The sequence below is a fragment of the Hyla sarda genome, chromosome 8 (assembly GCF_029499605.1).
Source record: "Hyla sarda isolate aHylSar1 chromosome 8, aHylSar1.hap1, whole genome shotgun sequence".
NCBI classification, from domain to species: Eukaryota; Metazoa; Chordata; class Amphibia; order Anura; family Hylidae; genus Hyla; species Hyla sarda.
The window spans coordinates 37,375,682-37,394,596 of NC_079196.1; the positions used below are offsets into that span (position 1 = coordinate 37,375,682).

At 39.8% G+C, this 18,915-nt stretch overlaps 1 protein-coding gene across 5 annotated transcripts in view; it reads left to right on the forward strand.

The window, feature by feature from the left end:
- Nucleotides 1–18,915, forward strand: part of GPD2 (glycerol-3-phosphate dehydrogenase 2) — a 302,607-nt gene that overhangs the window by 185,211 nt on the left and 98,481 nt on the right. For 4 of the 5 annotated variants that reach the window (XM_056536600.1, XM_056536602.1, XM_056536603.1 and 1 more), the window contains exon 17: nucleotides 7,884–9,760. In XM_056536600.1, the coding sequence (XP_056392575.1) occupies nucleotides 7,884–8,009 (126 nt within the window). In that variant the 3' untranslated portion in view covers nucleotides 8,010–9,760. Of the gene's footprint in view, nucleotides 1–7,883; nucleotides 9,761–18,915 lie in introns of those variants that run through there. The other variant, XR_008847310.1, reaches the window with a different exon arrangement.

The following is an 18,915-nucleotide window of genomic DNA, read 5'->3' on the forward strand; positions in this document are numbered from 1 at the left end:
TGTGTCAAGCATATGATGCTCCTTTAAACTCACCTGGGGCAAGTAACATGTGTGGGCAATATAAAAATCACACCTGAAAGCAGATAAAAAGGAGAGAAGTTCACTTAGTCTTTGCATTGTGTGTCTGTGTGTGCCATACTAAGCATGGACAACAGAAAGAGGAGAAGAGAGCTGTCTGAGGACTTGAGAACCAAAATTGTGGAAAAATATCAACAATCTCAAGGTTACAAGTCCATCTCCAGAGATCTAGATTTGCCTTTGTCTACAGTGCACAACATTATCAAGAAGTTTGCAACCCGTGTCGCTGTAGCTAATCTCCCTGGGAGTGGACGGAAGAGAAAAATTAATGAAAGTTGTCAACGCAGGATAGTCCGGATGGTGGATAAGCAGCCCCAAACAAGTTCCAAAGATATTCAAGCTGTCCTGCAGGCTCAAGGAGCAATATTGTCAGCCCGAACTATCCGTCAACATTTAAATGAAATGAAGTGCCAAGGCAGGAGACCCAGGAGGACCCCACTGCTGACAGAGACATATAAAAGCAAGACTACATTTTGACAAAATGAACTTTAATAAGCCAAAAACCTTCTGGGAAAATGTTTTGTGGATGAATGAGACCAAGATAGAGCTTTTTGGTAAAGCACATCATTTTACCAAAAACGGAATGAGGCCTACAAAGAAAAGAACACAGTACCTACAGTGAAATATGGTGGAGGTTCAATGATGTTTTGGGGTTGTGTTGCTGCCTCTGGCACTGGGTGCCTTGAATGTGTGCATGTCATCATGAAATCTGAGGATTACCAACAGATTTTGGGTCGTACTGTACAGCCCAGTGTCAGAAAGCTGGGTTTGCGTCTGAGATCTTAGGTCTTTCAGCAGGACAATGACCCCAAACAAATGTCAAAAAACTAAGCGCTGGAGAGTTCTGAAGTGGCCAGCAATGAGTCCAGATCTAAATCCCATTGAACACCTGTGGAGAGACCTGTAGCAGTTTGCAAAGGAAGAGAGGTCCAACATTCCGGCTGAGAGGTGTAAGAAGCGTATTGATGATTATAGGAAGTGACTGATTTCAGTTATTTTTTCCTAAGGGTGTGCAACCAAACATTAAGTTATGGGTGCCAATAATTTTGTCCAGCCCATTTTTGGAGTTTGGTGTGACATTATGTCCAATTTGCTTTTTTCCCTCCTTTTTTTGGTTTAGTTCCAATACACACAAAGGGAATAAACATGTGTATAGCAAAACAAAAAATGTGTAACTGCAATCCTTTTCTCTGAGAAATACTTCATTTCTAGTATAATTTCAGGGGTGCCAACATTTACGGCCATGACATATATATATGTGTGTTATCTAATAGCTAGAAACAGTGTTGCTCCCCATGTACACACACAGAACAACGCATCCTGAAAAGTCTTTGGCAATGAGTTTTTCTTTAGGTAAGTAACTAAAAAAAAATAGCAGTAAACTAATATGTACCTGAAGGGACGGCCCTTAATTTACAAATGACATTGGTGTATTTAAAAGAAAACTGACCTTATTTCACCCCTAACTGTAATTTTCAAGTGTGAATGATCATATGATTAATTTTCCCAATAGACTGCAAAATTGTCATCTTTAGGTTCACACGGTGTATTTTTAGCTGTAAAAAATGCGTCCACAAAATTGGGGGAAAAATTGCGTCCCTGTCAATGCAAGTCTACGGGAGAGTGGTTATCTGTGTGCACAATATGTAAAAAAAAAAAAAAAAAACGGACCTATTTTTTCTATCCGCATTAATAAGTGACATATCACATAGCCTCATAATCTCATCCCCTCAGCCTCGTGACAACACCCCTTTACCTCCTATCCACACCCTCTCAGGCTCCTAATCAGACCCTGTCAGCCTTCTAATTATGCGCTCTTAGCCTCCTAATCACAACCTCTAAGCCTCATAATCATGCCCCCCCTTCAGCCTCCTAATTGTACCCCTTCAGCATTGTAATCAAACCCCCTCAGCCTCCTAATCGCACCCCCTCAGTCTCCTAATTGCACCCTTTCAGCTTCCAGATCACACCCTCTCAGCCTCCTAATTGCACCCTAATCACACCCCTCAGCTTCCTAATTACACCCCATCAGGCTCCTTACCACGCCCGGTTTAGCCTAGCATTCACATCCCATTTTGCAATAAAGTTACCGCCTATTTGACTATTCAGTGAAAGTACAGATAGTCAAGCAAATAGTAAAACCCCAATATTTTGAGAAGTGATGGGGGTGTTGCAAGAAAGTAAAAACACCAATGGAATCGGGGCACCAGAATCTAACAAAGTGATATAAAATTCATTTTGTTCAGACTGATCAAGGATTGGATAGGATCTGCAAAGATTACATTCAAGTGAATGAGTCTGTGATGACGTCACCTGCACAGTAGGTAGATGGACGTACCACTGTCCCTGGAAAAACTATGAACAGGATTCAGTCTGCCTTTAGTCTGAGGATCATAGGGGTCCTGGCAGTCAGATTTCCACCAATTATAGCTCCACTTACTATAGTGAGAACCCCCCTTTAACATCAAACAATGTGCCCTGAAATGTAATTGTCCATAAAACCTGCTAATCCAAGATTCTCAAGTTATATTAGCAGTAATGTCCCTCACGCTCCGGTACTTGACTCCTCTAGTGGGTTGGCGACGGCTCTACAGCTGGATTATTGGCGTCTTCCTATTCTCATTTACACACAGGAGGATAAAAATATCACTAGTGAAAGTTGTATCTAAATTTACCTTTTTTTATTTTAAGGGTTTTTTTTTTTTCTTTATCATTATTTCCCAGTTTGTCTTTTTTTAGTCTCCCTATTTTTTTTTGGCTTCCTAGAGAGTAACACATTGGTGAGTGCACAGATGCGATCTGCCTGGATTGCCAAGTTTATTTTCGAGTTTATTTTTGTAAAGTCTTTCTCTTCGAGCAGGTATTTCAGCCGCCTGCCAGTTTTTTTTTTCTCTCTTTCCTTCCCTGAGCCAAGGCGATGATGAATGCGGAACATGAGATAAATTAATGCTAGGGATTTTGGTCAATGTCAGCCCTTTCTTCCTGATGTCAAGTTAAACAAACAAGATCAAGGCAAAGGAAATGGTAATTGTCTCTCTCGAGATGAGCCGCAGATAAGAGCATTGTTGAATCTAAATGCAGAAAATTTTCGGCAGCAGTGTCCAGCATCACAAAAAAAGAATAATTATTCCTTAATACATTTATCACCGCTTCAATCAGATTAAATGCATATTCTATTAACCATTGACAACAATGAATTGTTCCTTTGAAATTATCCTGGAAACATTTTTATTCCCTATTTGACAGGAAGGCCATACAGAGGATCGGTTGTATATAGAATTGCTTTTATATCTTCCGGGAAAACTTGGCTGTCATCTTGAGCCCAATGTGGAGATTGTAATTGCGGGGAAGATAAAGTAGACAATAATTCATTTTCATGATTTTAGTGGAGGCCGTAGGGAATCGGTATTGAGCTGGAGAATTCCGATTACAAACACTCAGGTGAACGCGCACACGTCGGCGCCGTTTAAGACTTTACTAATCTCCTCAACTGAAATTGATAACTAGTTTCATGCATCATTTACGGCCTCTCCAGGCCGAGCCGCCATTGAGCTCCCGACTAGAGAAAACATTTCATTCCGCCAGCAAAAACATGCAACATTAGTCGGAAGCATCGTCGACTTTTCCCCAGCAGATAAAATGTGTCATCTTAATTACTGCGGTGGAGCAAAGCCATTTATCTTCTGTGTTGTAAATATTAACCCTCTTTCTGTGCGGAATAAAATTGGAGAGCACCTGAAAACAACGCTTAAGTGCTTGACTGGGGTTCAGGTATCTGCTGTCATCATTTATCAGCAGACAAGAAATGTAGCAGGCGTTGCAGAGGCATAACTAGAACTTAGTGCACACCAAATGTCCCCACCCACTATGCATTATTTCTTGGCTCACTACATGCCAGAGAGTCCCATGGGCTGCCACAGGCACCGGGGGAGATTGAGCTTGAACACTTTGTACACTTGTAACATCCCACCACCCAGAATGCATAGTTCTCCTATCCACAGAACAGAGGAGTGCTATGGAGGGAGTTATATTTGAGCGTTGGTGAAGATCATTTTCTGGTAGTTTAAACATTTTTAGTACAGACTGGAGCCTGTGTTGTACATGCAGCATGTGTTGTTATACTTAGGGGAAGTAAAAGTTTTTTCTTATTGACCCTGGTTCCAGCCTATACTAAAAATATTAGAACTACCAGAAAACCTATTTAACCACTTAAAGGGGTACTCCGGTGGGGGAAAAAAAAATTTAATCAGCTGGTACCAGAGAGTTATACAGATTTGTAAATTACTTCTATATAAAAATCTTAATCCTTCCAGCTGCTGTGTGCTCCAGAGGAAGTTGTGTAGTTCTTTCCAGTCTGACCACAGTGCTCTCTGCTGACACCTCTGTCCGTATCAGGAACTGTCCAGAGCAGGAAGGGTTTGCTATGGGGATTTGCTCCTGCTCTGGGCAGTTCCTTACAGTTCCAGATAAGCAGCCGGTGGAAAGTGGCCAGCGATCAACAAGCAAACGTTTGGCCATTTAAACTGTGGTTATTGCCTAAACAGATGATATGTGGCTGATTATGAATAATTTAAATGGCCGCACAATTGCTTGAGCCTTGTAAAGGCTCAGAATACAAGCGCTGTTTAGCTAGATCGGTTCTCATTTCTTGCCCTTAGAAGATGGTCCTGAGGTCCAGGCTAAGGGGAAATGTTTGGTGTGGGGGGGGGCTTTGTGTAGAGAAACTGGAATTCAGAGAGAAAAGCTGAGGGGTTGAGATCTATGGATAGGTTATGAGTACAAATGAAGTTACATCTGGGGGCAAATGTCATTGGGGAGGGCATGACTGGCAGCCATAGTAACAATAAGGTAGACTTGGTTGGATACTGGACCAATTGTTATAGCCAGATGGGTGGCCCGGCTGATCTGTGGGTGAAGAGCCATGATATGTGTAAGTACTGAAAGCATTAAGAATCTTATATAGATGTATTGATGTATTGTCTGTCGGTGGTGAGATGGGAAGTGGGGATAGCAGGTTTACCCCTTATTCTCTTTTATTGATTTTAACCATGTTAAATTACGTTTTACAGATCAGGGACAGGCAGGAGTTACTGAATCTTGTTTTTCTCCACATAAGAAAGCATATAGAAAACATGACCACAAAAGGGTTTTCTGCTGTAAGGCTGGAACTCCACTGAGGTTTTTTTTGCAAAAACGCCATCAAAAACACCAATTTTCCCGCATGTCGTTTTTTCAGTGAAAAAATGTCGCGTCCAGATGTTAGCTGCAAGTCAATAGTAAACTTCAAAATGCCAGATTCACTTGGCGTTTTTCAGTTTGGCATTTTCGGGCTCAGAGGCTGGATTTTCAAAACGCCCTGCAAAAACCTAGTTTGGCGTTTTTTGCCCTGAAATCGTGGCGTTTTCATCTCGTAGAAGTCTATGGGAGAGCAAAAATGCCAAGAAAAATGTTGGTTCTAAATTTTGCGTTTTTACTGACGTTTTTTATTCTTTTTTGGACTTTAGCGATCCAAAAAAATTATGGAGATACCTTTTTTATTAAAATTTCATAGGGTACCATAAACAAAAAAAATTAATAAAAAAGATACAGTAGTGATGGAAAAAATTGTATCTAACGAAATGTATCTTTTTTATTACGAAAATGTTTATACATTTTTAAACAGGGATCAATTTATGTGAGCGGGTAAAGCGCTAAAAATGTAGCCGACAATAATAAAAATGTAGTGTGTGTGTGTTTTTCATTTTTTTTTTTTTGTTTACATTTTTAAGGTAGTACTACTACTCCCAGCATGGACCACACTGTTCCATGATGGGAGTAGTAGTTACCTGTACTTATTGACAGATCGCCTGTTGCGATCCTCCTGTATAATGTATATATGCGGCGGCCGCTCTTCTCTGGTCCCTTGCACTGACGTATATATACACATATTCATATTTCCCGCAGAGAGCTGTGATTGGTCAGATGGTTCCAGCCAATCACAGCTCCCTGTGAGAAATCAGAATGTGTGTATATACGGCGTGCAGGGGACCATAGGCGAGCGCCGGGCCGCTGCATCCATACATTATACAGGAGCATCACAGCAGGTGTCAGGAGTGATACCCACAGTGATCTTTCCTTAACTACAAGTACTACTACTCCCAACACGGAGTACACTCTGCTCCATGCTGGGAGCTGTAGTACCTGCATTAATAGACAGATCGCAGCGGGTGTCAGAAGTTACACTCGCTGTGATCTGTCTATTAATGCAGGTACTACAGCTCCCAGCATGGAGCAGAGTGTGCTCCATGTTGGGAGTAGTAGTGCCTGCTAAAGGACACATCACAGTGGGTGTCACTACTGACACATAGCAGAGATGGAGCGGCTGTATACATCGCTCGCATCCCTGCTCTGCACTGTACTCCGGGCCGGCCACTCATTCATTCATCTTTTCCTCAGAGCTGTGATTGGCTGCAACCATCCGGCCAATCACAGCTCTGGGCGGAAAATATGAATAGAACATCACTCAGAGTACAGAGCAGAGATGTTAGCGCTGTATAGAGCCGCTCCGCATCTCTGCTATATAATGCACGATCGCATTGGGTGTCAGACTGACAACCGGGGCGATATGTCTATGGTACAGGTACTACTACTCCCATCATGGAACAATCTTGTTCCATGCTGGGAGTAGTAGTACTACATAAAAAATGTGAACAAAAAGAGAAAAAAAAAGTTAAACACACACACTTTATAAAAAACAATTATTACAATTTTGTTATAAAAAAATAAACATTTAGTTAAATACATTTTTACATTCTTACTGCATCCTTTTTTTTTTTTTCTTTTGGTACCCAACTATTTTGTAAAAAAAAAAAAAAGAGCAAAAGGGGCCAAAAATGGCAAATTCCACACAAAGGTAAAAACGCCAGAAAAAACGCCAAACGTAGGGAAAAACTGTGGCAGTTTTGCAGGCGTTTTTATGCCACAAAAATCGCAGGGCAAAAATCTCAGTGGAGTCCTAGCCTAAAACTATAGTCTTAAATATATGCCGAAGTGATGGGTAATTATTTAGCATGATCAAACTGGTTTTATATTACTTTCTTGAAAAGGGATTTCATGGTCAATTAACCAGGAATAATTCTTATTTTTGATTTTGGAAGATTTTTATATTGTGCCAACTTTAAAATGAAGGGATCCAAAAACTAGAACACAGTCAATGACGACACTCACCCTTGTTGCTGTAAATCAAAAGGTGCGTTTACATACGGTCCTGAACATACAGTAGAACACTCAAACAAACAAACGTGATGGACCGTTTCGTACTATGAACAGTATGAAATGGTCCGTCATTGATTGTGTTCTAGATCAGGAGGAAAATCTGGAGAAATATGGGGTGTATCTATTGGAAATGTGAAGTATTCCATTGCATTATCTATATGAGATCATTATTTTTAGGGAAGAATATGGCATGACAAGTTCATAATACAGACCCCTAATGAATCCGTAAGTCACAGTGCACTGTGCTTTCCAAGGCCCAATAAAAGTTTTTGCAGCTATTGAACATTGTTGGTTGTTTTTTTGTTGTTTTATGAAGTCTTATAGTGTGTGATGCCAACAGCGAAGTGACCTTTATGTTAGGTTAGCTTATAGAAAGACTGCTCAACTCCTGTGTGAAATAATAGGTGTTGTAACATACTGAAGCCAATGCTACCTTGTAACCCTGGGGTCATGATTTCAGTAATATACTGGTTCAGACCAAGTAAAAAATCATGATATATGTCCCTGGACACATTTATAGGCCTAACTTTTTTTTGTTTTCTTTCTTAAAGCTCATGAGCGCCATCCAAAAAGGCTTTGTATCCAGCAGCCGACTCGCAATACTAATGAAAAGCGTAGAGGAGAACCTGGATCAAAGAGAAGCCATTCCGGTGGACCGCAGCGGTGGTGGCGTGTGAGTCTTAAGACCGTGGACGCACGTTCATGCTTCTCTCTGTTAACGACATTCCAAGGCTTCTCTGGCTGAATTTGCTGCAATTTTTGACTCCCAGCGTGAACTTTTTATTTTTCCAAGTATGCATGTTTTTGTTTTTGTTTTGTATGGGTTTTTCTTTTTTCTTGCTTGAACTCCAACATTTTGGCAGATTCTATGCATCCTGAACCCCATGTAAGTATCTTGTAAAAAGTGCATGACTCCACATCTTTGTAGGGCAAAAAAGATGGCTTCGGTGCTGTCGAAACCCGTTCACTGAGATGCCAAGCTTTAGCATTGTCTGAAAAAATTATTATTGTAGCTGATGTGTTTTTGTTTTTTTAGTGAATGTTTTTAAAGGGAAATGCACTGTAATATCAAAGATTTATGTAGTGAAGATTGACTTATGCAAATATTATATTTTATATATGCTCCATGCACTGGAAGGTGCTGCAAGGCCTCGGATAAAATCCAAAACACCAGTTTTTGCTGTGAGGGGGGAATTTTTTTTTTTTAAACAATTGTTTTTTAAAGAGTGTCATCTAACTCTGTGCCAGCTGTCATTTCACCAGGCAACACAACCAGGTCTGCTTTATTTTTTATGCATGTATTCTAGTATGCAGTGCCTCATGCCTTCGGCTGTCCGGGCCTACTGGAAGTTGCAGTTTTGCTACAGCTGGAGGCACCCTGGTTGTAAAGCACAGTAGTATGTTCTGAGTTGTTTTATATTATTTGGCAGACTATGCCATGAGATACCCACTCAATGCAACTTGCAGTTGGAGTCACATGACTTTTGCCAACCGGCAGCTACTCTACGCGTCAGCATGCATCCAAAGTTTGCTGCACAACCTGTGATTTATACTCGCCATAGGATGTATTTACTTTGGAGGCCATTTTTATACTTGTGAGCTCCATGGGGGTAATTTATCATTGGTTTTACCCAGTTTATGTGGTGTTTATTTGTTTTGCTATTTAGTGACTTTTCACTGCGACTTTTGCTTTACAAGCTTTTTCTACAATTTTGTGGCTAAGCCATAGTCTGGTTAACTTTTTCTAGTGGTCTTGAATTTATCATGTGCAATTTGTTGTACAATTTGTCGCAAATCTCGACTGTAGACAGCATTTTGCAAAAAGTTGCCCTGGTTAAAAAGTCGCAGAAAACCACACATAGTGCACTGAAGTGCAATTTCAAGAAAATGTGTACTGGTACCATATTTATCACATGTCATGCATAAGTTTAATAAATTTAGCGCACATACGCATTACCACCGCAAAGATTAAAGGTGTAGAAAACATTGTTCAGCTGCGCCACCCTTGGTAAATTCTCTCCCATATCCATTCATTGGGGTTTAATTTCCCAGTTACGTTGCCTTCTCCAGATCAACTACATTCTGATGACTCTCTATAACACACATTACGGCTGAGTTCACTATATATTTTCTGAACCGTATTTTTGGTGTTCAAAAGAACAAATGACCCACAGAGAGTTTATACAACTGTATACTGTTTTTGTGAATTTAAATTTTTGAAATGAATGCGCACAATCGATATACGCACAATGAAAGCTATGTGAGATAACCACTATGGTGCATTATTTACGTGTGGCCTCCGGAAGAAAGTTTGTATTCTTTGTGTAATTTTGATATTTGCGATTTCAACTTTGTAGTTTAGTTAATTCTATATATTAAAAAAATAAAATAATTTATAGAGTGAAAATAAAGCAATACATAAAATACATTTCTTATCTAAACTTCCTATAAGGGCTTGTTCACACTGCCAGGGAGCTCAGTTGGTCATTCGGTCAGAAGCTCACGAGTTGAGTGGAGAAATATTACATGTCCCTTTTTTTTTCCTCCGCTCTACTCCTGTAAAGTATTGCACCCACTAATGGACCCTATTCAAGTCAATGGGATCTGTCAGGACCTGGTGGTGTCAGTTGTGCTCCGACTTGTTCAGGGTCCATTTAATCCCCCAAGAAAAGATCTAAACAGACCCTGAATGGGACGTAGTACAACAGCTGTGTGAGCTTAGCCTTAATGTACAGTCTGCTTGCCTGACCATGCTTTTTAATAAAGAAATTGAACAGTTGGGAGGGACTCACCAACATAGAAGGGCCGTGGGATCTTGTTGAATGTGTTTAAAAAATAGACAGGCGTTCCTGTCACAACTATCTATGCTTAACTATCTATGAAAAGCAGTTATAGTTGTATCTTAAGTCAAGAGCGGGGTCCTAGGTCATCACTGTGCTCCTTGGTAATGATTGACAAATCTCTTCTTATTTGTGTATAGTAGGATATCCATTAGTCTGGGTCGGCGGACCACCCTAATGACCCTTGTTCCCAGTCAAAAATACAACAATGATTACTTGAATTATATATATTTTTGTGTTAAGAAAGCCTGCCAGTGTTTCATGCTGCCCACATTTTGGGCAGCATGAAACTAGTGACAGGTTACCTTTAAGCTACAGATTAGGCAATGTTCACAATGTGTACTCTTTAAATGCAGCAATAGGTCCCCATTGACCTGGTGGAGTCTTCTTTGGCCTTTTCTGGGGTGGTATGTGCCAGAATATGCAAAAAAATGTTTTTTGTTTTGTTTTTGTTTTTACACATTGCAGCCAACCTATTCCACATTATGGCCAATCAGTGGGATATATCAGAAGTCTAAATATGTCAAGAAAATGAAGAAATGAAGTGTGAACATAGACTAAGAGTAGACGTATAGAAAAAACACAGTGTACATATAACCTTAGTTACTTATACAGAATTGTTAATTCATACCTGCACTCGATTGGAGAAAAAGAACGTAAAAAGTCTGAATTAACTAAAAGTTCCATGCAACGTGCTTCTGTCTGGCTCAGAAAGATCTTCATCATCAAGATTGATTTTGGAAGTGACCCCATAGGAAACTATGGGATACGTTTTGTAATTACTTTCCCTCTGGCTTATTTTCAGCTAGATGGACATATATGAATGGGCCCTTATAAGGTTAACAAGGTTAATGTATCTTGGTCTTCAAATTCTAAATTTAAAGGGGTATTCTTTGCATTTACAGCATATCCACAAGATATGCCATAAACTTCTGACATTTGTGGGTCCCACCTATTTCAAGACCAAGGGCCCCCTGACACCTCTGGTCTAGTTACAACCACTGGAGGTGGTCAGGAAGCTGAAAAGATATTAGAGGCTTTTTTTTTTTTTACACATTATATACAATTCTCATTGTCTTTAACAGGAGTATGCGAAAAACAGCAAAGCACTGCAAGCGACACTGTTTACTTAATTCCCATGTTTCTTAAATAGTATAGTTTGCAGTGACATGTTGTTTAAGCATCTCCCAATAAAGTCAATGAGAGTTATGCAGGCAGGTGGGACCCTTGATCTCAGGATAGGTGTCAGTATCAGAGGTGGGCCCCAATCTATTTGACATGTATGGGGTATCGGGTGGACATGCCATAAAGATATAGATATATGAATGGGACCTTACCAGGTATATTTATCTATGTCCATCTAGCCCCAAAAATAATCCAGAAGGAAAGCAATCACAAAGCATATCCCATAGTTTCCTATCTTAATAATGAAGATCTTTTAGAAGTTCTCCTTCGATAAATGTTGAGATATTTAGGACTCCTGTGATGAGCCACGTTGGTCAGGGACTGCTGATTTTAAAAATGGAAATTTGCATTCATAAGCCATGCCACCTGTACAGTCCTTTCCCCCCTATAAACAAATAGGCATTCAGTATTAAATATAAGTAAATATACAGGGTGGGCCATTTATATGGATACACCTTAATAAAATGGGAATGGTTGGTGATATTAACTTCCTGACCACTTATAAAATGTGTTAATGTGCTGCCCATTGTGTTGGATTGTCAATTCAACCCTCTTCTCCCACTCTTCACACACTGATAGCAACACCGCAGGAGAAATGCTAGCACAGGCTTCCAGTATCCGTAGTTTCAGGTGCTGCACATCTCGTATCTTCACAGCATAGACAATTGCCTTCAGATGACCCCAAAGATAAAAGTCTAAGGGGGTCAGATCGGGAGACCTTGGGGGCCATTCAACTGGCCACGACGACCAATCCACTTTCCAGGAAACTGTTCATCTAGGAATGCTCGGACCTGACACCCATAATGTGGTGGTGCACCATCTTGCTTACATTATGGGTGTCAGGTCCGAGCATTCCTAGATGAACAGTTTCCTGGAAAGTGGATTGGTCGTCGTAGGCCAGTTGAATGGCCCCAAGGTCTCCCGATCTGACCCCCTTAGTCTTTTATCTTTGGGGTCATCTGAAGGCAATTGTCTATGCTGTGAAGATACGAGATGTGCAGCACCTGAAACTACGGATACTGGAAGCCTGTGCTAGCATTTCTCCTGCGGTGTATATAGTAGTATATAGCAGTGTATACAGATACTGGAAGCCTGTGCTAGCATTTCTCCTGCGGTGTATATAGTAGTATATAGCAGTGTATACAGATACTGGAAGCCTGTGCTAGCATTTCTCCTGCGGTGTATATAGTAGTATATAGCAGTGTATACAGATACTGGAAGCCTGTGCTAGCATTTCTCCTGCGGTGTTGCTATCAGTGTGTGAAGAGTGGGAGAAGAGGGTTGCATTGACAATCCAATACAATGGGCAGAACATTGAACACATTTTATAAGTGGTGGGAAATAACTCATGAAAGAATAAAGTTATGTTACAACCTAGCACATCATTGTTTTTCTTGTGAAATTCCCAATAAGTTTGATGTGTCACATGACCCTCTTCCTATTAAAAAAAAACTAAACTTGGATTCAAAATGGGCGACTTCAAAACATCTGCCATGGTCACCACCCATCTTGAAAAGTCCCCCCCCCCCCCCCTCACATATACTAATGTGCCACAAACAGGAAGTTAATATCATAAACCATTCCCATTTTATTAAGGTGTATCCATATAACTGGCCCACCCTGTATATTAAATATAGTAAATTCAGATTTTTTTTTGTCGCCCAGTTTAGAAGCAAATCCCCATAGCAAACCTCTTCTAAACTGGGCGGTTGCCGAGACACGTGTCATCAGACAGCACTTAGACAGAAAAGAACAACCTTAACTTCAGAAGCTCATAAGTACTGAAAGGATTAAGATTTTTTAATAGAAATAATTTACAAATCTGTTTAACTTTCTGGAGCCAGTTGAGATATATATATATATATATATATATATATATATATATATATATATATATATATAAAAAGTTTTTTCCTGGATAACCCCTTTAAATGGAGAAGATAATTTTGTTAATTGAACCTTTTCATGCTATTTTTTTAGGTCCAAAATGTGTGGGCTTATCTTTATATGTTAGCTACATTTTTTCCAAAACTTTGTTATACTCATTCACTTTAACGATTCTGAGCTGCGCACACAGGGACAAGCCCCATTAGGCAGCAGAGAAATGTGGACCTATATAGACTAAAAAGCAATGATTCTATACAACATTGATTATTAACATAGTTTGTTAGGCTGAAAAAACACTTACACTTCCAGTTCAGAAGACTATTATCCTGCGATGGTGGCCTAGAGAAAGGAAAAAAAATAGCATAAGGAAGAAGCCAGTTTTCCTCTTTTGGGCTATGTTCACACAATGGAATTTCCGTGCGGAGAGACCCCATGGATTTGAATGTTATTCTGCTGCACTGATCACATAGCAGAATTTCCGGTGCGGAAATTCAAAGCCCGGGGTCCGCGGAAAGAATGGACGTTTCTATTCCTCTACAGAGTCTGCACAGAAATGCATTGCCGTCTATGAGATGGCGCATTTCAGAGCAGTCCTAGGGCTGGCATGTTCTGCAGGCCCTCCGTTGTTAGGGGGATGTCCGCACAGAATTTTCAGTGTGGACATTCCACCATGTGAACAGAGCCTTAGGAAAGATGTTCCTAACACCAAACCTGAAAATCCATCATGACCTCTCTTAGGCTGCATTCACATCTCGTTTTTACCTTACGGGTGTCGGATCCGGCTGGGGGAGGGGCAAACCGGGCTCTCCCGTACCCCAGCTGGACCAGTCAAACGGTGACTCCGGTCGGCTCATTTTTGACCCGTATGCAGTTTCCTGACCGGACCTAAAACTGTAGTATACTACGGTTTAAGGTCCAGTCACAAAACTGGATACGGGTCAAGAATGAGCCGACCGGAGTCACTGTTTGACTCCGTTCAGCTCATTAAAGTAAATGGAGTTCAGAGCTGGTCCGGCTTTGGTACGGGAGAGCCCGGTTTGCCCCTCCCCCAGCCGGATCCGGCACCCGTAAGGTAAAAAACGAGATGTGAATGCAGCCTTAGGCCCAGATTGATTAAACTGTGTGAGAGAAAAAAATAGTGATTTTCCTACAACAACCAATCACAGTTTAGGTTTCACTTTACCAGAGCTCATTAGCTGAGCTGTGATTGGTTGCTGTGGGAAAATCACTCTATTTTTTCTCTCACAGTTTGATAAATCTGGGCCTTAGTGAGTTCCCCATAATCACTTCCGCTGTCAGAGGGTTTTCTAGTTTCACTGCTCTTACAGGAAATAATCCAACTTCTATATTGACGTAAAAACCTTTGTTTCTCTAGGTGTAGAGCAGTGTTACCCTACCAGTGTGCTTTGAGCTGTTGCAAAACTACAACTCCCAGCATGCCCTGACAGCTGTTGGCATGCTGGTAGTTGTTGTTTTGTTTAGACCAACTTTAATATATGTGGCCACCTTAAAGGGGTATTCCAGGTCAAAACTTTTTTTTATATATCAACTGACTCCGGAAAGTTAAACAGATTTGTAAATTACTTCGATAAAAAAAATCTTAATCCTTGCAATAGTTATTAGCTTCTGAAGTTGAGTTGTTTGTTTTCTGTCTAACTGCTTTCTGATGACTCACGTGCCGGGAGCTGTGCAGTTCCTATGGGGGATATTCTCCCATCATGCACAGCTCCCGGGACTTGACATCATCATTGAGCAGTTAGACAGAAAACTTCAGAAGCTAATAACTATTGGAAGGATTAAGATTTTTTAATAGAAGTAATTTACAAAGCTGTTTAACTTTCCGGAGCCAGTTGATGTATAAAAAAAAGTTTTTGCCTGGAATACCCCTTTAAGGCAGAAAGCATAAAAATAAAAACAAATTGTTCAGCTTCAGGATAAAAGCAAACATTCTAGAAAGGGGAAATATATTTATAAGTGTATCTAAATGCTTCGTGTGCCCAACAGACATTGGGGGAGATTTTTTAAAACCTGTCCAGAGGAAAAGTTTCTGAGTTGCCCATAGCAACCAATCAGATCGCTTCTTTCATTTTTCAGAGGCCTTTTAAAAATGAAAGAAGCAATCTGATTGGTTGCTATGGGCAACTCAGCAACTCTTCCTCTCCTTAGTTTCCCATAGTAACCAATCTCCCCAATAGGCTTTAAAGGGCTTATCCTAGAATAGAAAAACATGGCTAATTTCCAAAAACAGCTCCACATCATTCCTAAGGTTGTGTGTGGTATTACAACTTGGCTAGATTCACTTTAATTCAACTGAGCTGCAATACCACACACAACCTGAGGACGGATGAGGTGGTTGTTTTTTTTTTTTTTTTTTTTTTTTTTTTTCAGATTTATTTTTGTAAGTTTTTCTAATCTTGATGGACAAACCAAGGGGGTCTATTTGCAGCCCTTTTAAATACAGTAAGACAAAATAGGTATTTTTGTTTTTAACTCAGGCTATAATTTAATTCAGAGGCATAAGGCAAGTATTACGTGCAAAACTAGCCCAATTCTTGTGGTACGTGTTTGAAAAGTCTTATACCACCGTAGACATATACATTTGGCACATTTGCGAGTTTATACTAAAGCATGGCTGCTGCCCAAACAGTATACGCTCACAAATATGCCGCCCATCACTTTTAGACTGTTGTTCCATTCCCTAAAAAGAATGGATACGGTGGGTGTATGATTTGGTATATGTTGGCATACCGGTCAGCCGGTTTGGCAACATATACCACAATTATAGGGCTAATTTCGGATTTGAGTCTAACCTTTAAAGGGGTACTCCAGTGGAAAACCTTTTTTTTTTAAATCAACTGGTGCCAAAAAGTTTAACAGATTTGTAAATGACTTCTATTTAAAAATCTTAATCCTTTAAGTACTTATCAGCTGCTGTATGATCCACAGGAAGTTATTTTCGTTTTTAATTTCTTTTCCGTCTAACCACGGTGCTCAGTCCGTGTCAGGAACTTTACAGATCAGGATAGGTTTGGGGATTTGCTCCTACTCTGGACAGTTTCTGACATGGACAGAGGTGTCAGCAGAGATCATTGGGGTAAAACAGAAGAGAAAGAAAAAAAAAAAAAGAACTTCCTGTGGAGCATACAGCAGCTCATAAGTACTGGAAGGATTAAGATTTTTAAATAGAAGTAATTTACAAATCTGTTTAACTTTTTGGCACCAGTTCATTAAAGGAGTACTCTGGTGCAGAGTATTCCTGCTCCCTCCTGCCCGGGCTGCAAAAAAAATCAAAATGAACCATGTCTCCCCTTCCTGGGTTCCCGCGGAGCGCCACTACAGCTGATCGGTCCTCCGGTCCATCCTCTTCATATTTCCGGGTGTAACGAAGCGTCACATGGCGCTCAGCAGATCGCCGGCTGAGGCAGAACATCGCGGCGGCTGGCGATAGGCTGAGCGCTATGTGACGCTTCGTTACACCCAGAAGTATGAAGAGGATGGACCGGAGGACCGATCAGCTGTAGTGGCGCTCCGCGGGAACCCAGGAAGGTGAGAGATGGTTCATTTTAATTCTTTTTTGCAGCCTGGGCAGGACGGAGCAGGAATACTCTGCACCAGAGTACTCCTTTAAAAAAATAAATAAAATGTTTTCCATCGGAGTACCTCTTTAAGTATCAGTAAAGCATCGGCAGACTCATGCCTCCGTAAGGAATTCTGTTCTTGTTCAGTCCACAAAATAGTTCAGGAAAAGTTATTACTGGTCAGTACACTGGGATCTGAGAAGATCGGCATGGGCGTTATGTCAACAGTCAGGGGCATATAATTAGAGATGAGCGAACTTACAGTAAATTCGATTCGTCACGAACTTCTCAGCTCGGCAGTTGATTTCTTTTCCTGCGTAAATTAGTTCAGCCTTCAGGTGCTCCGGTGGGCTGGAAAAGGTGGATACAGTCCTAGGAAAGAGTCTCCTAGGAATGTATCCACCTTTTCCAGCCCACCGGAGCACTGGAAAGCTGAACTAATTTATGCAGGAAAAGTCATCAACTGCCGAGCCGAGAAGTTTGTGACGAATCGAATTTACTGTAAGTTCGCTCATCTCTAAAAATCGGCATGGGCGTTATGTCAACAGTCAGGGGCATATAATGTTATTCCATGATGTTATATGTCATCTGAAAATGTATTATTATTATTTAAATTTTTTTAATTTTAATATAATATTCTAATTTATTAACTCTGACTTAAAAAAAATATACTGTTGCTTCTGTATGTGCATCCTTTATATGTGCCTTTCAATGGATTAGCATGAATCAATAAACATATTGAACAGTTTATAAACTCTTCTTTACGTGTTTTTTGACTGGCATATGTCATCCTCCGTAGTCTGCTAGCTTACAATGGAATATAAATGATTTTAGTGTAACAGCGCCCCTAGTGGGCAGAGCGCTGAATTGCAGAATTCTGTTTTTGGTCTGATAATCACTGAACTTTAAAAAAAAAAAAAAAAAAAAAAAGGTAATCTTGGGCTTGGGAATAATTTTTACTTTATTGAAAACACTCTCTAGAACAGTGGTCTCAAACTGCGGCCCTCCAGATGTTGCAAAACTTCAACTCCCAGCATGCCCGGACAGCCAACGGCTGTCCGGGCATGCTGGGAGTTGAAGTTTTGCAACATCTGGAGGGCCACAGTTTGATAACACCGCTCTAGAAACATAGGGAAGAATCTGAAAAGCTTACGCCGTACCCACCGGATACAATTCTGCGCTATGAGCGTATTTTATTCCATTCGTCTATGAGGGATAAATATCATCTGGTTAAACTAATAAACATTTGTTAAAGTGATGTTACAAGAGTCGTAATTAAACAACCTCAGAGAGAGAGAGCGAGGAAATATACATCTAGGAATTCTCCGTATATATCAGGCGCAGTCACATTTGCGCATTTACATTATACAATTAGCTCATTTTCAGCTCATTCTCATGCATACCGAGTTTTTTTTTTTTTTTTTTTTCTGTTCAAGTCAGGAAGCTGTAAATCTACAATTTATTGAAGTGACAGGGAAATATATTTCATTTTCCCCATGAATCATTTGCAATCCTTATTGCAGAAAAATGAGAAAATGATAGTACACCATGTTTTCATAAATTATTTCTTTTCCTTTATTTGGTGCCGTAGTCTTCCCGGGAAGAAAAAAAAAAAGAAGTATCTGCTGCTTGAATTCAAACTATTTCTTCTTAATTTTTATTATTATTTTTATTTTTTATTTTATTTTTTTTAGTTGTTTCTAGGATTTTTTTTTCACTTTCCAAAAGTTAACAAAAATTATAATATTCTAATTAAAAAATATTATTATTCATTTTTTTTAAATGTCATTGTTATAGGAATTGTGTTTACTCCGATTCTTGTCTATAAAATGAGTGAAACAATTTGATTAAAGATACGTCAATTAAATTGGTGGGTTGCCTACATGATATATATATATATATATATATATATATATATATATATATATATATTTATATATATATAATGTGTGTGTGTGTGTATATATATATATATATATATATATAAATACAAATTGTCTCCCGATTTTTCCAGCCTATGGAATCTCATTATAAACACCCTCTATAAAACACCCATGAGGCTATTAGGTTTAAAGAGCCCGGATTTCACCATT